This window comes from Chenopodium album, chromosome 6, assembly GCF_948465745.1.
Source record: "Chenopodium album chromosome 6, dcCheAlbu1.1, whole genome shotgun sequence".
Lineage (NCBI taxonomy): Eukaryota > Viridiplantae > Streptophyta > Magnoliopsida > Caryophyllales > Amaranthaceae > Chenopodium > Chenopodium album.
Genome location: NC_137839.1, coordinates 77,845,403 through 77,866,804, shown reverse-complemented (window position 1 = coordinate 77,866,804; position 21,402 = coordinate 77,845,403). Strand labels below are relative to the sequence as shown.

Below are 21,402 nucleotides of genomic sequence, written 5' to 3'. Positions count from 1 at the left end.
TTACTTAATCATTTCACTATATTAAATAAATTATAAGTTGATTCAATTTCATTTTATTTATTTCCTCCCTAAAAAAAAAAATGAAAACTATGAAATGTTTGTCTTTGTTTACCTTGGTTATTGTCTTGCCTTTGCTATTTTTTCTAATCATCATATTAAAACCATGTCCTATATCTCCTTCCTATGCTAAACAAGAAAGATCTTTGTACATTGTTTTGGTTGAAGGTGATTCATTAGCTTTTCTTGATGAAAAATCTTCTCATGAAGAAACGAGGTTTTATCCCAACAGGTTAGCTTGTAGGAGTTTAAGAAAACATGTTTACTTATTATATATGAATTTTAAATAGGAAGGTTATATTAACATTTTATTTGGTATTTATGTAATATGTTAATGAAAAAAAGAGATCGCATGAAGATTAGAATGTGAGACTTCTAGTTACTCAAAACAATCTATTCTCTTCTCATTTCTTGTACTTTAATGTGTATGTGCGACTGTAAACAAAATAATCCAATGAAGTAATATTTTTTAAAATTGTAAGAATTTTTTTATTTGGGAAAAGCCTTTAATTATGCCAATGTTGTTAATTGTAACACATGATATGTCCTTGCATAAGAGTTAATTGTAACATATATCAACCTCATCATGTTTATTACGTAATTAGGACGCATAAGCAAAAACACCATTCTCGATGCTTCTGAATGCATGTAATAATTTGTCTTTTATATCACTACCCCTTTGTTCCTTTATACCTTTCCTCTTCATTTTTTTACCACCTTTTTAACTTCAAACTTTTACTGCCTCCCGCAAATTATGTAGCATGCACAAAGAGTTCAAAGACCATTCTTAAACTTTATTTATTTATTTTTTTTTTTTATCACTTAGGGATTAAGTCTTTTTCATGATTTAATTCATTTTTTTTTTATCAATTTAATTCATTATTAATTGACCTATAATAATTTTCCTTTTTTTTTTTTTTTTTTTTTTTTTTTTTTTTTTTTTTCATTTTTACAAGGATTTTCAGTGAAGCTTACCAACAACATACAAAGCTTTTAGAGAAGTCTCAAAACCAACTTCTCCAAAGCACCCTAGACTCCGGATCCTACAACAAACTCCATAGCTTCACCCATCTTGCTAACGGTTTCGCCGTCCACACCACTCCCTCTCAGGTACACACTATTAACAGACCAAGTCAATCAAAAGCTTAAGCTAATGGTTGAAATAAATCCAGGATCGATTTATATACTCTATCACACCCCTCACATTATATTATATGATCACCCCTTCTCTTTCAATCACATTCTTAAAAACAATTACTTTTTTTTTTCCATACACATATATTATTCATAAATGCAAAAAAAAAAAAACAAAATGTGTGTATCATTCATATTGTGCCTTAAAAAACATCATCCCATAATTTATTTGACTTTAACTTATTTTGTTTAATTTTATATAAAAAAAAAAGGCAGAGAAGCTAAGAAAGAGCCCAAGAGTGAAGTTGGTGCAAAGAGACAGGGGAGTAAAGTTAATGACAACATACACTCCTAAATTCCTAAATTTGGCACAAACTGATGAAAAAGGAGGTGACAAAAAAAATGCAGGAGAAGGGATTGTAATAGGTTTTGTTGATTCTGGGATTAACCCTTTTCATCCAAGCTTTGCTAATGATGACTTGTTCATCAACACTAGCTTAGTTTGCTCGAATTCGAGTCGGTTTTGTGGTGGTTGTGAGACGGGCCCTCGTTTCCCGGCGAGTTCTTGTAATGGGAAGATAGTTTCTGCTAGGTTCTTTGCTGCTGGAGCTCAAGCTGCTGCTCATTTGAATTCTTCTCTTGATTTTCTTTCTCCCTTTGATGCTGTTGGTCATGGGAGGTAAAGTTACACACTACCTCCGTTAAATATTATTTGCAACTTTGGAATATTTTATATTTCACAAATAATACTCGAAGTTGAACATAACATTTAACGGAGGTAGTAACTTTTTGTTGTTTTGTTTTGATTTATCCTACTTGAAATAAAATATCTTATAATATAAAGTCTAAAATGTCCAGTCCATCTCAAATTTATTTGATTTTATTTTTTTCCTAGACACGCCAAATGGCCGAAATAATTTAAATATTTACTTTAAGAGATTTGTGTATCATCCCTCGAATGCATTAGGATATTTAATTATTTGGAATGTAATAGTTGACTATTTTGTCCTTACACAAATGTTATGATATCGTATCATATAGACCAAACCAATTATGTCATCTAATTAGTCTTGTTCAGAAAAACAAATTATTCCATATTCTAATACTATTTCATTGAATTACACAAGTACACAACTTATCTGCATGTTAATATGTCATGAATAGATTTTACTTGGCTTGTTCTTGTTAGTTTGGTTAGAAATAAAGTTGTACTCTTTACACAGTGTATGTTTTGATGCAGTCATGTTGCGTCAACTGCTGCTGGGAATTCAGGAGTTCCAGTGGTGGTGAATGGTTATTTCTATGGAACAGCCAGCGGGATGGCTCCACGTGCTCGGTGAGTGCTAGAAAATATACTGTGTGCGGTTGATTTTTGGGTTAAACCCTTTCTCGTGTATAAGAGGTTTTTTGGAGGCAAACTAATTTCCTCCCAGAATTGCAGTTTACAAAGCTATATATCCAACAGTTGGTACTTTGACTGATGTCTTGGCTGCAATTGATCAAGTAAGCACTTCTCTGAAGTTGGAGCACCTTGATTATACGTGAATGATTCAGTTAACAGTAAATAATCTCAATATGTATATACGGTTCTTGCAAACTGAATTTCAAATGGTTTTGCTCCTCAACAATCAGCATTTAGGTAGCGGGAACACTTTTAAAAGATGGCATGTCCTGTATCTGAATACCAAACTATGAATATCATGTTTGTATACGCTTTTGTTCCTTTCTGTGTAATGTACTCAGCAAAAGAATCTATGATTCCTTTTGAATTTTTGATGATTGCCATGGTAATTAAGAGTTTTGAGGTCCATTCGATTATTTCAGGCAGTAAAAGATGGAGTAGACATCCTGAACTTGTCAGTGGAACCAGATGAACCAGGAGAAGATACTATAACTTTCCTTGATGTATTTGAAATCTTCACACTGCTAGCAAGAAGAGCTGGGGTTTTTGTGGTACAAGCAGCAGGAAACAAAGGACCTGGCCCGAGCTCTGTGGTTTCCTACAGTCCTTGGTCTGTTGGAGTTGCTGCTTGCAGCACTGACAGAAGTTACCCTGCTACTCTCTTTCTTGGAAATGGTCAGAACATTTCTGGAGTAGGGTTATCAGGTAAGTCTTTCGAATTTATTCTTGTGTTCTCTAAAGCTGTAAATCCAAATTTGCTGACTTGCAAATATGATTCGACTCGAATGCAGGACCAACCTTTGGAAATGGAATACTGAAATATAAACTGGTGCTAGCAAAAGATGCTGTTTATATTAATGGTTCTTTCCCAAGAACTCCACCTTACATAGAGGAATGCCAGTTTCCGGAAGCTCTTGATCCCACAATAGTGATAGGCAGCATAGTGATCTGCAATTTCTCTGCTGGATTTTATAACCAGACTTCCACTCTCACTTCCATCATCAACACAGCAAAACATTTGGGATTCATGGGTTTTATCCTGGTTGCGAATCCTGCTTATGGTGATTTCGTTGCAGAACCAGTGCCTTTCCCGGTGCCAGGGATCATGATCCCCAAAACTGCAGATGCAAAGGTTAGATACATTACCTCAATCCCAAAAAGAGAGTAAAAATTTCAAAATCTAATCAACCATAATATTACAATCTTTTCGAATTCTTTTTTAAAGATGACTCTTTTCGTAGATCATATCTAAATATTACGAAGAGCAAACAAAGAAAACTGCACAAGGATGTGTAGCAAAATATAGGGGGAGAGCCTCCATAGGTGAAGGGAGAATCGCTTTTTTTGACAGACAAGTGCCTGCTATAAGCAGATTCTCTTCTAGGGGACCTGATATTATCGATAGCCTTAGAAACCCCGCAGATGTTCTCAAGCCTGATTTCGTGGCTCCTGGACATCAGATATGGGCAGCTTGGAGCCCTCTAAGTGTCTCAGAGCCCATATTTGAAGGTAAGTAAAAACAAGAATTTTTCATGATTTCATGCAGAAAATAATATACTCCGGTTCTCCCTCCATCCTTCTAAGTATACATAACCGTATTTGGATGTCCCAAATTTAAGTATACATTTCGTTCATTGAAAGTTTTTCCTCCATTTCTTCTCTATAGTTAGGCTCCACACCCACCTTCCCACTTATTTCCCCTTTTCGCTCTCCCTAATCTCATGCAAAATGCTCATGTATACTTCTTAAAAGGATAGAGGGAGTATAAGCAAGGATTGCACAATTTTGATTTTTTCTAAAATCCAAGTAATATTCTTAGTATCTAATCACAGGGCACGATTTTGCTTTGACATCTGGAACTAGTATGGCAGCACCTCATATTGCAGGAATAGCTGCATTGATCAAGCAACATAACCCTTCATGGACTCCGCCCATGATTGCATCAGCAATCTCCACTACAGCCACTAAATACGACAATTCTAGAGAAGTAATACTCTCTGAAGGATATGATCTTGGTACCTTCTATCCTTCTACTCCCTTTGACATAGGTGGTGGATTGGTGAATCCGGCAAGAGCAGTAGATCCTGGTTTAACATTCATCCCGAGTAAGTTGTCATAAAACCAGAATATGGGAAGAAATAGGAACACTTTTATGAAAAAACTATGAATCCATGATCCACAAATTTTCTACCACACATTTCTTGTTTTAATTTAGAAAGAGGGTTTATGAAATTAATATCTGTACAATCTAAAGTTTTTACTAGTGATAGAAAAGTTGTGCATTCCTGAAAATTAATTCTTAGACTGAGCTGTTAACCCCATGTTAAGTAGGAAGATGTTTACTTGCTGTTCAGGAGAAGGAGAATATGTAGCTTTCCTGTGCTCTTTGCCTAACGTCAACAAAACAGAGGTTGAAGCTGCAACAGGTGGCTCATGCAACCATCCACTCGCGCATCCAGCGGACTTGAACCTACCATCAGTGACAATAACATCTCTTGTTGGATCTAAAATACTTAGGCGGACTGTGATGAACGTGGGAAGCAAACAAGAAACATACCTGTGTGCTGTGCTTCCACCAAATGGGGTCAAAGTTGATGTATCTCCAACTTGGTTCACCATTGATCCTACAGAGACCCGAGATTTGGATATAAAGCTGAGTGTTACCCAGGCAAAGAAGGACTTCAGCTTTGGAGAGATTGTTCTAACAGGAAGCTTGGATCACATTGTGAGGATGCCCTTGTCAGTTTTACCTGTTTCAGTATCGTAAGAAATCACTACCAATGAGCAATTATAGTTTTACTGATGGTCAAAATGAGCTATTAGAATTTAGAACAACTTCAGTTTATACTAAAAAATGTATAATTAGAAATATGCATTGTTAATTGTGACATGCCTCAATAGCTGAGGGTCAAGTTATAGTCCTGATTCTTTACTGAAAGTAGTTGATACCAATATAGCAAAGCTCAGTTTTTAGAGGCACATTACCTGATTCATGATACTTTTGCAAACTTGCATTTTTTTGGAGTCCCAAAATAATTGCACACTCGACTTTTCAAGTAATAATCTCTTGCTTCTCTACCAATATTCCAACCCCAATTCATAATCTTGTGCCAAAGACAAAGGTGCAAAATAATGTGGGATGCAGGAAGTAATTATTTTAGTCACCAGCAGTGTAAAAATGTAGAGTAGAAACAGAATAGATGGAATTTCAGATAGGGCGGAAGGGGTGTTTACCTGTAATGCAGTATTGCAGTCTGCACAGATATCCGAGAAATGGATTTTTTGAGGGTTTCACCGAAGGCTGAAACTGTCATCATCAAAATTAGCAGGAGAGCAAAGAGAATAGAAATATGTTGAGACGCAGCAATAAAAAAAAAATAGCATTGGCATTACAAAATTCTGTATTAGTGTATCGTACAAGAATTGGTACAACACTACAAGACTACTACTCATTACAATCAAAACCCGTTGCTTGCCAAAGTGGAAGCCATCAGTTTGTACTATGTAATTTCCCTCTAATGGGTAGAAAAAATCAGAAAACCTCGTCAATCACAACCTATGCATAAACAATGGTGGATAATATAACCTGACAAAACACCAATATACAACAACTATTCTATGTTTGCTATTACAAGACTCTACTCCAACAAGCACATACACTCTTTGCAACGAGGATGCCTATATATACTTCTCGCTGTTGGCCGTCGGTGAACTTGTTTAGTTTGTCTCACTGCTTTCCTCACTCTCTGCTCAAAAACCTTCCATTCTATTGTATTATTTTTCAAGAAAATGTCTGCAAGTCTTCGTTTGTTAGGCCTTATTGTTGGCATTTGTCCTCCCCCATAATACATTCGAAAACCAGACACTAGAGCTGACAGCTGACTCCCAGAATCTGTCATGGCAAAGGCTGAGGATGCTGTGCAACCTATAAAGTCCAGTGCTGCCAGCTAAGAAAGGAGGGAAAACAACAAGATCATCATAATTTAGCAAACCAATGAACAAAACAATTACTGTATATAACACATTGGAACCAAACCGTTTAGAAGATTTTAAACATAACAGTGGTTAACTTATCCAACTAAATTTTATGAGAAATGGCCTTGTTGGTGCCATGGATGGATGACATATTGACACCGACCAAAAACGTAAGGCCATTTCATGAATTTTTTTATTTTTTCCTGCTACCAAAACTTATGTCCACAAATAAAGGGCTACCAATGAGAGTTTCCCAATTTTAAATCAAGACTAGATGGCTGAAGTGATATATGAAAGGGACCAATCATGCTCATTGCGTAACCAAATATCAGGCCACTTTTTTACTCGCAAAGATTTGCTAAAATTACGAAGCGGTAAGATTTTGTACTGCAATTACCTGAGATGAAAAGTTCTTAAATGGTTCGAGTTCAGATGGTGAAAGCAAATTTTCTTTAGTAACCAAATGAGGATACAAGCTAGTTAAGGAAGCCAGCCTTGATTGTCCTCCATAAATTTGAGCACCAGCCAGAAATATATGTGTCTTACGGTTGAAACCCAGAGCAGCAAGCATAAGTACTGCTTCTTCAGGTGTTAATGGACAAAGACCCTCTGACCTTAGTTCATCAGGAGTAGGTAACCTGCAATACAATTTTTTAAATTAATGTTGGAAATCACTAAGAAATTGATAACAATACAAAATTGCCATCACTGACTAGAGACCAGCTGAGGATATATCTGGAGATATTAATCAGTATACTCAACTCAGAAGAGAAAAGTGCTTATGAAGTGCCCCTATTAGATATTCCCTCTGCCTCTTATCCCTATCACAATCCAAGCCTTCACCCAAAACAAGGTTTGATGTAATGAGTCCAGCATAAATTAAAAGGGAAGAGAGTCAAGTGATTCAATCTATAAATTCTAAGTTAGGAAACTTAGGTAAGGCCTAACTTATAGGTAGCTTGTGACAAAGAAGAACCAAGATATCAAGGGAAAAACACGACAACGTGTCTGACTCATACTAGTTAAATGGAAACTTGCTAGGGAATAACAAACACAATCATAGCACATACTTGTCACTCTTCTCAAGACGTGTTAATGCAGGGAAATGAATCTGGCGATATGCTTCCAACTCCTTCCTCTCTTCTTCACCCCCACCAAACTTACAAAGTGAATGAGCCACCATGTCAATTTCAAATCTCAGGTGCAAAGCTAGGTACTTTGGGCCTTTAACAGAATGACCTCCTTTTCCTTTCACCACTTTCTTTGCATATGGGCCCACAAGATAACTATCCAATAGTCCAGCATGAGAAGAGTTTTGCCTTATTCTTTGAAGAATCAATGCACCACCTTCTTGAATCTTTGGGACAAATTGCAGAGCATAGAAGTTACATCTGCATCGGAGTCTCTGAATGTAATCCTCAATCAGGAAGCATAACAGTTGAAGCAAAAATACATAATGAAAAGAAAAGGTAGATTATAGATCATAGATGCTCTAAAGGAACCTCATTCTCAAACAATTTACCTGAAGCTGAGATGGAATTGGATCGAATGCCAAGCGGTTTCCAAATCCAAGAAAATGGAGGACTCTGTTTCTTAATAAGAGCGGAAGGATATTTTTGCGGTAAAAGCTTGGCTTGGCCTCCTTCATGATGTCTTCATCAGTCACCTGAAGAAGCTTTCTAGTCAGCAACACAAGAAGCTGAACCCAAATTTGCTACAAATAATTCTTGATTATTAGTTTGGGAAAACTGACCACACTGTCAATTGCATCTAGATCTAGAGACTGCAGTTCTTCAGGAAGTTCCTTCACTATCCGGATATCAGGTTTTAAGTAGTTGATAAAATGCTCCTCCTGGTAGATATCGCCGAATTGACTAAGAATTACGGAATATGATAGTCACTACATTGTTACGAATGATCACAAGTAAATAACAAGTTTACAAAAAGCAGTATACCCTTATCAAGTTTTAAACAAAATAATCCAAGAGAACAATTCAACGGCATGCAAGATGCAATACACAACCACACATGGACAAGAGCATCAGCCAAAAGCAGGACAAGTCTAGGAACACAAGAACAAAAACAATTTAAGCAAACTTAGTAGTGCTATATGATAATCAAGCAAATAGCAAACTCTCTACAAGAACAGTACAGAAATACTTCAGATATCTTGGACATTTTACAACTGTAGAAGCCATCAGCCCACAGTTAAGGTCACTACATTCACCAAACAACAAACTCCAAAGGCATCATATATAACGCATAAGATTTGAAAAAAAAAAAAAAAGAAAAAAGCTCCCCAAGCAAATAAAAAACCAGTTGACAATTTGAGCCTGACAATGAAAAGAAAAACATCAAAGTAGGGAGAAAACCATACACATTAACTGAAATATTGATAAGATTGATGGAAAAAGAATTAAGCTGTCAAGGATTCAGGATGATACCTCACATCTCTCCAAACGCTACTGAACATAAATTTTGGAAGGACGAGAGTTGCATTAAGTAATCGTGCAACAGCTACAGCATTGCATACCTGTTGTCATAAAAGTAAAGAAGCATACTACTCAGAACCCTTACTATAATCATGAGTAGCTCACCCACAGGGCCACAGTTGCTTAATTTCTTTAGAAAAACAAGGGAGAAAGATTGCTTACTGCAACTCTCTGCTGGTTCAGCCCACCATTAGCAGTAACCATTATGTATCCATTGTTTCCTTCTGATGAATAGACACAGAAAAAGCAGTGTCAATACAAAGAATTAAGAGGTGAAAAAATAATAGGGTATATAGGACCATGAAAGGTATTACTTACCACTAGGTTCCCAATCACGCTCCTCAGCACAGGGCTTCCAGTTGGAAGCACGATCATAAGGCTCTTCCCACAGCCCTTTCGGTTCCGGCTTATTCTGTCCCTACAAATTGTGAAGGATGTGAACATTTAACACTGAAAGACTAGATAGACAATGCACATACTCGCATAGATAAAAACACTTAACTAAGTGGTCAATGCAAGAAAGAAGGCATACCTCTGCTAATGCATGGGCAGCTAACTTCAACAATCTTCCAAATGGTGTCTTTTGAGGCTTATTCACTTTAATTATCTTTCTCAGGTCTTCCTGCATTCAGTGACAAAAATCAGTACATATATATAAAAATTGCTTTCAAAATGGCTCAAGCAGTTGTCAGACTAGTCTATACCAACAATGAACAAAGAATTGATATTGTTCTGTAATCATCCATTATTTGCAGCCACTTAACAAAAGTTACCTCGAATTCACAGAAGATTAATTAAATAAAGACAAGCTGAGCCAAACTTCTCCTTCACTACAAGAGAAATATACCTAGTTTGTTTCACAAAAACTAAACTTTCTACTCCCTTGGTTCCAAAATCGACAACACAATTCCAAAATCAACGAAACTAGTACGGAATCACACTTCAAATACCGTTAACTATCACATAGCATAAACTTTTAATCGTGTACCAAAAAATCAACCAGCATACAATATTACAATGTGATTTTTCCAGCATTTGTGAAAAGCATAGCTTTCTTTAGTACATTCCATAATTATCATACAAAAATTTATAAAACTTGCCTTCTTTTTCTGTTGCACTTGTACAGCAAAAGCTTACAACATCAGGTCAATACAAATGTCAAATAAATTCAATGATTTGAAAGCTAAATTCCCTTAAAAGCACACATGAATAAAAATTGACACTTTCCCTCCAAATTTTCATTTTTTGCCTAGAGGATCACAAGATAATTTAACTTAGGCGGATACCTGGCCCGCTAATTCAAAACCTACTAGACTCCGACTAATCCAGGTCATGCTTCCTTTACTCATTGGCAATCAAACAACATATCATTTATCAAAAATAGAAATAATTACACAATTCAATTAGATTTATACCTTGATAATCACGGGAGACTTGGATTTTTTGAAGGAAGAACTAATTTTGGGAACAAACCCAGAATGATTTAGGCGGGAAAGCATCCACCAATTGACAAGAAAGAACAAACCCAATAATCCAATCAAAAATCCCAATCCTTTGAAACGTTTCCAAGGTGAAACCCTAATTACCCGTTTCTTTGAGCCCCGTTTTTTGGAGTGGTAAGTGGGTGTATCCAAGGATTGATCTGAATCAGAGAAATTCTTTGAAACGCCATTAATGGAGCTCAAATTCATTGTTTTGAGCTTGAATTTTGTGAGGAGAGAGAAAATGGGAAAAGGGGAGCTTGAAGAAATTAATTAATGGCGGATTTACTAATTTAGGGAAGAATTAATTGAGGAAAGATTGAAGCAATGGTTAAAAAGGTGGAATTTTGATGGAGAAAGTAGGGAGAAATTGGAGGGAGGAGAATGACTTGCGTCTTTTAGTAAGAATATTATTATGACTATATTTGACTAATTACATTATTATTACAAGATAATTGTATTTTAATTTTTTTTTATAAAAAAAAAAAAAACAGTTTATTTTGGCAAATGAATTTTTAATTTTTTTTAGAAAAATTTCTCAGTGTAATATTCTTAGCAAGCAAAAAAAAAAGGGACAAATATAGTGTACGAACATGGAAATATACTCCATAATACTCATAATACGAAGTACTCCCTTTTTTTTTTTTTTTTTTTTTTGCTAGGAATAACATGAAGTATTAGATATAGTTTTTTTCATGTTTTAATATATCCCTAAAATTATTATTTCGAATGTGGCTTAAGCAAAACTTTAGACCGTTGTAGTTACAAGAAAATCAAATTGATAAAAATTGTACCAGCAGTGAGTAATTCATCATTATCATATTTTTTGGCCATGTCATGAGAGAAAATAATAAAAAAAAAAAAAAAAAAAAAAAAAAAAAAAGTGAGTTCCCTTTAAAATTTTGTGTTTTTTCATAATCCAGTTTTTTTTTTTTTTTTTCTTTATAATACAAAGCTCTTAGAATTTAGCACTTTAATTTCATATGTTACTTGTTTGATAGTGCATTCTTATTTTGTTGCTTCTTTTGATATGTTTTTCATGTTGGCCTAATTATAACACCAGCAATTTCATGTTTTTTAATGGTAAGGCTTCAATGCTCTTCAGCATCTTTCTAAAAAAGGGTAAGAAAAAAAGAATTTAAAAGAATTATATCATGAAAATGCATGGCATGTGAATAGTAACAACCCTATATTATGTTGAGCAATATACTCTGTATTCTCATGTTACATGTTTGTTTACAAAGGTATACCATGTGACCAGCCTGTACTAATACAATATCATACTCTCACTTTGCTTGATTGCCAACCCTTTGTCTCTGGCCTCTTTGGCTGCCTCTTATGCCACAGCTCCTGTATTCAAGAGCGAGACGAAAGATGATCAATGCGTATTCTTGGTTATGTATAGAAACATTTTATGATGTATAACCAAAAATACGCATTGATTTTATTTTTGTAAGAAAAACATCTGAGATTCAATAATTAAGTTCATCTCTTAAGTGGTGTTATCGTGACTTAAGAAAAGGACATCAAAGCAGGTTATATTACATCATCAATAATCATTTTCATTGTCGAGTAATGATAATCACTTCAATATAAAATTTCGTAAAGGGGTAACTTTTATGTGATGTGAGATACATTTTTATGTTGATCTACTCGTAGTTGAAAGTTAGGATGGTTTCAAGAAGTTGAGATCAAGGAGTAAAGTGGATAGTTGACCTAGAATATATAAAATATTTAAGACAATATCTTCGAGATGGGAGTACACCAGGAAATCAGCAACATAGGTATCAGAAATGCAGCTCATATTTGCAGCTCGGAGTAATAAGGTGTATAGATCCATGGAAACAGGTGAAGTGTTTCCAAAACAGTAGACGGCGAACGTTCTGACTTTACACTCGGTTTTTCTATTGGGTGAAAAAATTAATTACATTGCCAGTGAAATAATATATGTACTCAGGACAAGTTCTGTTACATGCTTAGAGACTAATTACAGATTCGATAAACTCCGATTATGATCAACTCTCGCAGTCTCCATGTCTTCCCTCAAGGCTTCGAGCAACACAGGTGGAAGCAGTAATACAACTCAGTTAGGACTTAAAAACAAAATTGGTGCCGATTAATCTCACTTTCCGGACTTTTTAAAATGACATGTCGATTGCCTCATGATCTGGTGTCCTGAACCCAAAACCTGATTCATCACTGGATCGCCTTTTTGCAACACCTGCCCTCTGCACCAGCCGGACTAATGCTTGTACAACTTCTGACATTGGTGGTCGAAACTCTGGCTCAGGCTATAAAGAGAAACAGATGGTTTTGATGTAAGCTTAATTGTACAAGATTTGCATGATAGAAGAATGGTTGTGAGTTATGATCATGTCACAATGATTCCGTACAAAAACTAAAAAGACTATTGTAGGCTGTAGCACACGAACAATATATCCTTGTTAAACAACTGAGGCACAATAAATCCATCTCTAAGGTGATATTATCCGATATCCTTCTGAAAAATACCCTCCTATCTAGTCACTAAAACCCCAAACAGCCCAATGTATGTCCCATATATATAAGGAGTATTAAATTTTGTCACAAATATTGGATTTTTGTTTACCAGGCCGCTCTGAAATAGTTGAACTACCTTCTAGGTTATGAAATCAAGAAGGTAAAATTAAACTGTTCATGGATAAGTTGTACGGAGTAGAATGCTTCGTGTATCATATAATGCATGACAGATATCGTCAACACAGAGAGATAACATGTCAAACCAGATGATCACGGCTCATGTTCAGTGTCTGAATAGGAGCAGAATCCTACCCTGGTTGGCTCAAGGTGAAGGTAAACACACCCACAATTTCAGCTCATTAAGAGACTAACATATACTCCATAAACAAATTTCAGCTCAGTAAGAGGTTGCGATAGTCCTATTTCCAAAAGAGGAAAAAAATCCTATTTTAAGACGCTAGTATAAATATGCAGATTTATGCTTTGGCTACTTATAATGGTTGTACACCATCTATAATCAGCAAAGAAAGTCAAAAGATGTTACCTGAACACAGAGAGCAATGATGTCAGCAAACCGAGACAAGGATTTTGCAGGATACATGCCATTAAGAGTGGGATCAACCATTTTGGCTAGAGCATCTATATCATGCAGTTGTGGTGTAGCCCATCTAACAAGTGATTGTTCGGACCTTGGTCTAGAACTGAAAAGGGCAGGATATTCTTTAGAAAAAAGAGCAAGCTAACATAAACGAACTATGAAACAAGAAAATTTAGCGGAGGAAGATTGCACCTATCTAAAGGCTTACGCCCTGTCAAAAGCTCCAACATCACCACCCCAAAGCTATATACATCACTTTTTGTGGTGTATATTCCAGACAAAGCAAACTCTGGAGCACTGTAACCAAACGAACCTACCATTTGGGTTGACACCTGTTTTGGGGATGTACCAGCAAATATATTAGATTCCTGAGTACTATATACCAGATTTTCTTTTACTCAAAACATTCACCGTTATAAAATGTCATGTTTCAAGTAAAAAAATAGATAATCAACATTAAATTTTTGAAAGAAATGATAATTTTATGATATAGGGTTTCAAATCCATGCTCTATAATTAGAAGTTTAAGAACTTAATACATGATTAGTAAAAAAATGGATCCAAAAAGTGTACTAACATCCGTGAGTGGGAGAGTTGAACGCAACAACATGACAACATCCACTGAAATATTTTAGAGCAATGATGACTTAACCATGAGAATACTATGTGATTGCTTATTATTTTATCACAGCACAGATAATTAAATTTTTCACACCATTTAAGAAGTCCAAAGGAAAGGTTATGCCTATCATAGTTACTATTGAGACAACAGAGCCTTTTTAGCCTTAATTATGTACCTGTCTCTCTGTGTTTGGATTCAAAGCAGCCAGTCCACAATCTGACAAATGAGGGTTGAACTCTTCGTCAAGAAGAATATTTGCTGACTTGAAATTTCGATGTACAACAGATGGCAAACAGACTTCATGCAAGTACCTACAGAAGATCAAGGTCTTTAGTACAATATAATTAACAAATAGGAACAAAGTTGAGTTTGTACAAAGGTAATGCAATATAGCTTACTCTAGAGCTCTGGCTGTTCCAAGTGAAACTCGGACTCGTGCATTCCATGTCAATCTCTTGCTTCCATCATCAGAGAAGTGTAGCATATCATGCAGACTCCCGCTCCCAATGTATTCATTCACTAAAAGACGCTGCCCATGTTCTGTGCAGTATCCTACAAGTGAGACAATGTTCGGGTGTCTGAGGCGCGACATATTTGACACAGCTTCAAGAAAATTATCCTCCTCTTGCAAGGATAATGCTGAATTATCAATCTTCTTAACAGCCAAGACCTGAACTAGCACACAACTTAAACGTAAATAGAAGGAATACGGGCACATAAATTACAAGCCAGGTCCATAGTCTCCATGCTCACTGGTGAATGTTGTGTAAAACAATTAATCTGGACACTAATATGCAAGCAGCAATATGAGATGGAAATGCTGAAATGAGGATGTCATTGCATCTGAAGCTTCTACTCAGGCAGAAATCTAGCGATTAGAATTTTGATACTTAAAGCAATAACTTCCAAGAGCACCTATGGGGATATGTGAGACCTGGGCGGACATGGCGCAGAGTTTATTTAACCATAACCATAAGCATAATGAGAATTTCAGCCACCACAAATTTGAAAAGGCGGTAGCTAAACATAGGCTAATATTGCTTGACTAGCTGAATTGATTTCTTATCAATTACTACTTCAAAACCAAAACACGATGTTCTAAAACGTACCTTGCCATTAGAAAATTCTGCTCTATAAACCCGACCAAGTGAGCCTTCACCAATAATATTTTCTTGACTAAAGCTGTTAGTTGCAAGTTGAAGAGAAGCAACTGTATATGAAGTAGCCGTAATAGGGGATTTTGCTCGTCTCAAAGATCCATTTTTCCCATGCATTTTCTCAACCACCGAATTTTCGGTTGGTGGGGGCTTCAGATCAACAACTGCAGCCGTGCTTGTGACCCTCTGTTCTTGCATCTCTGTATTAACTGAAAACTCGAGTCAACAGCACAATTACAACAAACAAAGGAGAATCCAAGCACTACATGATATTGACCAAAGAGCTTTAAATTTAAATCATGAAAATAAGTACATCGAAATTCTAAATATCAATGGTCGATCCAATAGTACTTCATGAGCTAAGCTAGAAATATAATTAATAGAAGAAACAATGGCAAGTCTGTTTAGCATGGAAAAAGACTACCAAAAGAAAGATTTAGCAGTTGAGCACATGTGTTTCAGACTCTTTCACCCACTTATATTGTCTAGATACTAATTTATAAGATAGCATGCAAAGTTGCAGATTTATCCAAGAGAAATCACTAATGATTAACGAATGCTGAATAAAACTGTAGCCAAGAATAAGGACGAGCCTGTGACTGATATCGGAATCATTAACCAAAAATATTTATGTTTTCATTTTTCTGATCCAAAAGATTTATTAAGTTTATTAGACATTGAAGGTTCTATACCTTTTTCACTGCCATTAGAGGCACCTCGTGCAGACATTCGACCACCATCATCTTTCTTTCTCCTTTTTCGCTTGCAGAAGAGAAGAGCAAGCAGGATGCCGAACAATAGCAAGAAAACAACACCTAATACTACCCCGATGACAGTTCCAACATGCGAAGATTTTTTCTTTCCATGGGAGGCCTGGCTATCAGGACTCTCAGGCGACTGAGAAGTACCTCCTGAATTTCTGTGCCTTCGCTTAGAAGGTGTTCCAGGAGGAGGTGGAGTGTATGGTGGCGGTGGAGGAGCTGGGCCATTATCAAATGAGTTACCATTATAACTGTACAAAGACAGCCAAGTTTAGGATGATAATCCACAGAAACAGTAATAAAAACAAAATGAGAACTACAACTTACATAAAGTTGGGTAATGACTTGAGCTCTTGTGGTACCCAACCAGTGAAGTGGTTGTTTGCAACATTTCTGTTCAACACCGTGATCAATTAAAAAAACTTGTAACTTTCTCTGTACAATAATCATAACCACAGGCATCCGAAAAGAAAATTTGAGGGAAAAACTTACAGATTATCCAAAGGCAGAGGAACAAGAATATCAAGAGAACCAGTTAACTGATTGTTTTGAAGCTCACTGCAGAATTAACAGGATACTATGAGATGTCTGATCAACAAATAAATTAATAAGTGGAATGGCTAAAAGAACTGGCTTAAGCAAGAACTCACAGCGTTGAAAGATTAGACAAGGCACTAAAAGAAGCTGGGATATCTCCAGAGAAATTATTGTATGATAGATCTCTGCATTACATTGCAAATTAACAGGTAATTCTTTCAGAACAGTAAACATATTGTAATGCTTAAAGAGCAACTCGACTAGATAAATTTACGAAAAAGAAATGGTATTATACAATACCGACAATAACTGTGTGACTTTAGTAGTCTTACAAGGTTGCAAGGGCTGTATGATTAGCAAACACATCTGCAATTGGCTGAGAAAGTGAATTACGGCTCACATTCCTGCAATGGATGTGTGGAATAGCAGGTAGCAGACTTGTAAGTGAACCACAATATGACCGAACAAGTGTTGAAAAGCAAGAGAAGAGTTGCTTACAAATAAGAAAGTGAAACCATGTTCACAATGGAGTATGGAAGGCTTCCACTCAGATTATTGTGTGCTAGATTTCTGCAAAACAAAGAACCATAGGCATTTTACAACTGATGATGATTCGATTAATCTTTTCTCAAACGAAAAGAGTGTCATATACATACACAACTAAAATCTTACAAGGATGTTAGATTCGGTGGCATTGAAAATGGGATAGGATCGTGAATGTTATTATTACTCATATCCCTGTCAACAAGATTAAACTATCAGTAACTGTTCAGCAATGACAAATAAGAGTAAAGAATCATTCAAAAAGCTTTCTCACAATGTCTTCAATGAGGCAAGGTTTGAAAGCAAATATCCCATTGTACCGCCTACTCCTAAACCGGAAATATCCCTGTCAACCCAACAAAAATGGTGCCATAGGCTCATTAAGTTACATAAATGCACAAGAATAAAACCATTGAACAATGCATTACCACTTAAAAAGCACACCATGAGTAGAATTGTAGAACCATACAAGGAAACAACAGCCGAACCATCACACTTAACCCCTTTCCAAGACTCTCCACATGGATCACCGCCACTCGTTTTCCATCCCGTCAACTGAGAAGGATTATTCAATGCACCATACAAAACTTGAAGTGCTTGAGCTGAAAACCATAAATTCATTACTCTATATTCTACTTAACCAAAAAATTAACTGCTTGCATAGAAAAAGCTGCCTTTAGCTCCCTAAAAATTACAACAATTAAGGGAAGAAAGGAATTCAGTTTCCTTTCTCCCCTTCAATAATCTTCACAAAGACGACAACCCGGAATAGTTCCCCTAAGGACGAGGCATAGAGAGGTTCAGATGTACGCAACCATATCCTAAAAGCTCATAAACTAGTACAGTTTGAACATGTGTATAAAACCCCACAAAAAATCCTCCACCAATACCCATCAATCCATCATGGCCAAGGGTCTAGTGAGGTCCAATTGTATACACAATCATAACCCTCAACAACTAGTCATGAAACAATCACACAAAAACTCATAAATTCAATCAAATTTTTTAAACATAGTATCAACTAACAACAAAATAACTAAGCACACTGAAATTAGATTGTACAACAACATGCAACATTTTTCCTTAAAAAGGTCCCCAACAATAAACTTCAAAATAATCCAAAATAAAATTAATACTATCCTTTAAAAAAAAAGGTCCCCCTTCTTATTATTCTCTTCTACTTTTTAACCTTATCAAAGGTTAATTTTTGGCCACATTAGTTACAAATTTCAGAAACTCAAAGTAACAACACAAAACAAATAATCTGGACCCACTTCAAGAAAATCAAATTACTCCATAGTAATAAACCCAGAAAAACTGTTCATTTTTTATGAATCATGATAATGTGCAATTTTCCAGAAATTTTTTTTTTTCAATTTTTGGTAATAAAATTGCTAAAAAGACTCAAACTTTAACATACCCAGATGCAAAAAATACTTGAAATAAACCAAAAATTTATGAAATTAACCACATAAGATGATAAGATCAAAAAAAATTAGCCACTCGTTAAAAAAGATGAAATTCTTACCATCATTGGCATCAGTATTAGCTTGGACAAAACCCAATAAAACAGAGAGCAATATAAAGATATAGAAAGAAGAAAAGATATAAATTTTCACCATTTTTATTCAATTGAACAACAAATTAAGATTTCAGAGGATGAATAAATGCAGGGTGATGGTTACATTACATTGTAGAAAAAGAAGAAGATGTTGAAAGATGTAGAAGGAGGAGAGAGAAAGAAGAAAAGGGTAGAGAGAGAAAGTGAAGGCGAGTGAGTTTGATCGCCATTAAAGGAGGAGAGAGAAAGAAAGGAGAGAGATTCGAAGCTTTGGTTAGGGGAGAGAGGAGTAAATGAATATGAATTGAATTGAAGGAGGGAATTGAAGAGTGTGAGTGACAGAGTGAGTGAGTGATTGATTAGTTGGAGATTTATTATTATTTTATTTATTATTGTAATTAAATTGATTTTTTTTTTTTTTTTTTTTTTGAAGAGAATTAATTAAGTTAATTATTTTAGTATTAGTACTAAGTTGGGTTTTTTAGGATATTTGAGGATTTTAATGACTTTGTATTTTGTCGGCATCAAAATCAGGAGGAATAAGTGGGAGTTGGGAAATGGGGTTGTTATGTTATGTAGGGTAGTTCTTGACTAGGGTGAAATGTGGTCAAATTATTTGATTTTTTGTTTTAAGTTTTTAACTCAATTAATTATAATTATAATTAGTCATTGTCTTTGTTGAAATTTTGACTATTGAGTTCTATTACAATAGTCAATAGTATGAAGTTTTTTTTTTTACGGGCAATAGTATGAAGTTTATGTTGTGTGGTTGATAAAATATATTGATCGCATTCTTATAGAAGTGAAACCATATATAGCTATCTTGTGGAGTTTGTGATGGTTATATAAGATGATTTAAGAAGCACTAGTCACAAATATAATGGTCAGAATTTGATATTACCGGAAAAAGTTGCCAATGATTCTAGCATTGAGAATAACAATAATGTTGTGTTAACAACGTGATTATTTATACGTGAAATCAAATACGAGTAATGATTTGAAATATGAAAATGATTAAATATTTTTTATTAATTACTTTCATGCAAGTAGATAATTATTTATGTTCCAGTACAACACAAAAATCAAGAATGTAGTTAAATTGAATCCAATTATGTTGTTCCATTTGTTTATTTGGATTAGAAAAACATAAGGAGTATATATTCAATTACGCTACACTACACTTCACTAAAATAGGCATATAGCACATTTGTTGAATTAGTAATCCATATTGCTTTGAAAATTTATGACAAAATCATGTCAATTTACCTAATATTTAATTTAGCCTATACTTTTACTTTAGGCCTCTTACATATACATATGCAACTCTAAGGGCATGTTCTGATTTACTGAACTGAACTGATTGGAGCTGAACCGAACTAAGCTGAATTGTTTATGAAAGAAAGAAATTAAGAAATGGCCGGACTGAACTGAGCTGAACTGATTGAAGCTGAACTAAAATGAACTGAAATTAAGCTGAAGTGAACGGGCTCTAAACCCCTAATATTGCGCATATCCTAAATAAAAATAAATAATAATAAAAATAAAAACTAAAACTAACTAGATTAAGAGTGCTCCCTTAAGTGTCTCTTTCTTTAAATAGACAAATACGAGTTTAGGACATTGTGAGTTTAGGTCATTGTTCCTAATTTGTCAATCAAGCAAAGAACCTGGAAACCTACAAATATGTGTGCAATGGAGCATGAATTTATAGGTTGTCGGTGAAAATTTGGTAGGCTCAAACCATGCTAAGTGTCAATAAATTTTCATGTGGAGATGGTGTCACAACTCACAACATTGGGACAAAGCTTTTGAGGGATTAAATAAGTTAGGCCCCTCATTTTTTTCGACTTATCTGTATTGGAATTTGGAAATCATCATCTATCTTTTACATATATTTTCTACATATTTGTCTAATTTGACGATCCTTTAATTTAACAAATAATGGAGTAGTTGAATATTGAAAGAATCTAGTGATAATAATTAGCTAATGATATTATAAGACAATTAAATTAAATTTTATTAACACTCCGTTTATTTTTTAGTTATTTATAATGTGATTTTGGTTTTTAGGTATGAATTATTAATTTTAAAAAAATATTTTGAAAAACATATATCGAGATATCCAACGCCCCCGGGACGTTCGTTAGCTTTTGCCTTAATATATTATCTTATTTCTTTTTCATATAAGTAAAATTATAATCACAGTGAATATTATGAATAGCATAAATAATCATAGTGAAACACCTAGATAAGATAAAGGAACTACGAGTAATAATTCTAGTGATGGACAAACTCATTTGTAGAGTATTTAATTGGATTGAGATGAGCCATTGTATATTTGTATGTGTCTTTTTATTGACTTTCCTAATTACAACATGAGAAAAAGGTCATTAAATCCAATCAATAATCATGATCAACTAAGGACTCTCATAGAGTAGGAGCCACATTTAAAAGGTATGCTCCACTAACCAATGGACGCATGAGTTAACTACTTTATTAGTTCTACTCGATGTCATTTTAGGGAAATTAACGTTTGATCATAATTAATAGTCATACTAGTATAAGAATTAGTTATTATATTAT

At 35.0% G+C, this 21,402-nt stretch overlaps 3 protein-coding genes across 5 annotated transcripts; 1 reads left to right on the top strand and 2 right to left on the bottom strand.

Moving 5' to 3' along the window:
• Nucleotides 1–960: 960 nt before the first annotated feature.
• On the top strand, nucleotides 961–5,360 carry LOC145637339 (subtilisin-like protease SBT2.4; the record flags this gene model as incomplete). The annotated part of the gene is made up of 9 exons (XM_081688797.1): nucleotides 961–1,167; nucleotides 1,464–1,870; nucleotides 2,432–2,527; nucleotides 2,625–2,694; nucleotides 3,016–3,298; nucleotides 3,385–3,725; nucleotides 3,835–4,102; nucleotides 4,426–4,698; nucleotides 4,948–5,360. Coding segments are annotated over 9 exons (2,358 nt in total), but the record flags the coding sequence as incomplete, so codon positions are not given.
• A 598-nt stretch (nucleotides 5,361–5,958) lies between these two features.
• On the bottom strand, nucleotides 5,959–10,930 carry LOC145635414 (O-fucosyltransferase 15-like). The gene is made up of 10 exons (XM_081686693.1): nucleotides 10,476–10,930; nucleotides 9,593–9,682; nucleotides 9,379–9,478; nucleotides 9,223–9,284; nucleotides 9,013–9,101; nucleotides 8,322–8,442; nucleotides 8,091–8,234; nucleotides 7,639–7,973; nucleotides 6,966–7,206; nucleotides 5,959–6,540 (listed from the first exon to the last, which is right to left on the bottom strand). Exons 1-10 carry the CDS (start codon nucleotides 10,749–10,751, stop codon nucleotides 6,232–6,234), a joined length of 1,767 nt encoding a protein of 588 aa, XP_081542819.1. The 5' UTR covers nucleotides 10,752–10,930; the 3' UTR covers nucleotides 5,959–6,231.
• A 1,229-nt stretch (nucleotides 10,931–12,159) lies between these two features.
• LOC145635413 (protein STRUBBELIG-RECEPTOR FAMILY 8-like) lies at nucleotides 12,160–19,042 on the bottom strand. Of its 3 annotated transcripts, none has more exons than XM_081686690.1 (16): nucleotides 18,787–19,042; nucleotides 17,728–17,860; nucleotides 17,533–17,604; nucleotides 17,388–17,453; nucleotides 17,214–17,285; nucleotides 17,048–17,119; nucleotides 16,829–16,900; nucleotides 16,671–16,736; nucleotides 16,506–16,571; nucleotides 16,110–16,429; nucleotides 15,370–15,626; nucleotides 14,659–14,930; nucleotides 14,436–14,571; nucleotides 13,831–13,970; nucleotides 13,585–13,741; nucleotides 12,160–12,832 (listed from the first exon to the last, which is right to left on the bottom strand). In XM_081686690.1, the coding sequence occupies exons 1-16, from the start codon at nucleotides 18,878–18,880 to the stop codon at nucleotides 12,680–12,682; spliced, it is 2,148 nt and encodes a 715-aa protein (XP_081542816.1). In that variant the 5' UTR covers nucleotides 18,881–19,042; the 3' UTR covers nucleotides 12,160–12,679. The 3 variants fall into 3 exon arrangements, with proteins under 3 accessions (XP_081542816.1, XP_081542817.1, XP_081542818.1); XM_081686691.1 differs by having other exon boundaries at nucleotides 15,370–15,617; XM_081686692.1 differs by lacking the exon at nucleotides 18,787–19,042 and having other exon boundaries at nucleotides 17,703–17,834.
• Nucleotides 19,043–21,402: the final 2,360 nt, after the last annotated feature.

Coding starts and splice junctions, on each gene's coding strand:
- LOC145635414 (XM_081686693.1), bottom strand. CDS start 10,751: ATGAATTTGAGCTCCATTAATGGCGTTTCAAAGAATTTCTCTGATTCA. Junction 8,443..9,012: donor AGCGTTTGGAGAGATGTGAG/GTATCATCCTGA, acceptor CGTAATTCTTAG/TCAATTCGGCGATATCTACC. Junction 7,974..8,090: donor CAATTCCATCTCAGCTTCAG/GTAAATTGTTTG, acceptor GATTACATTCAG/AGACTCCGATGCAGATGTAA.
- LOC145635413 (XM_081686690.1), bottom strand. CDS start 18,880: ATGGTGAAAATTTATATCTTTTCTTCTTTCTATATCTTTATATTGCTC. Junction 17,454..17,532: donor CTTGCCTCATTGAAGACATT/GTGAGAAAGCTT, acceptor TCTTGTTGACAG/GGATATGAGTAATAATAACA. Junction 17,120..17,213: donor ATGGTTTCACTTTCTTATTT/GTAAGCAACTCT, acceptor CATCCATTGCAG/GAATGTGAGCCGTAATTCAC.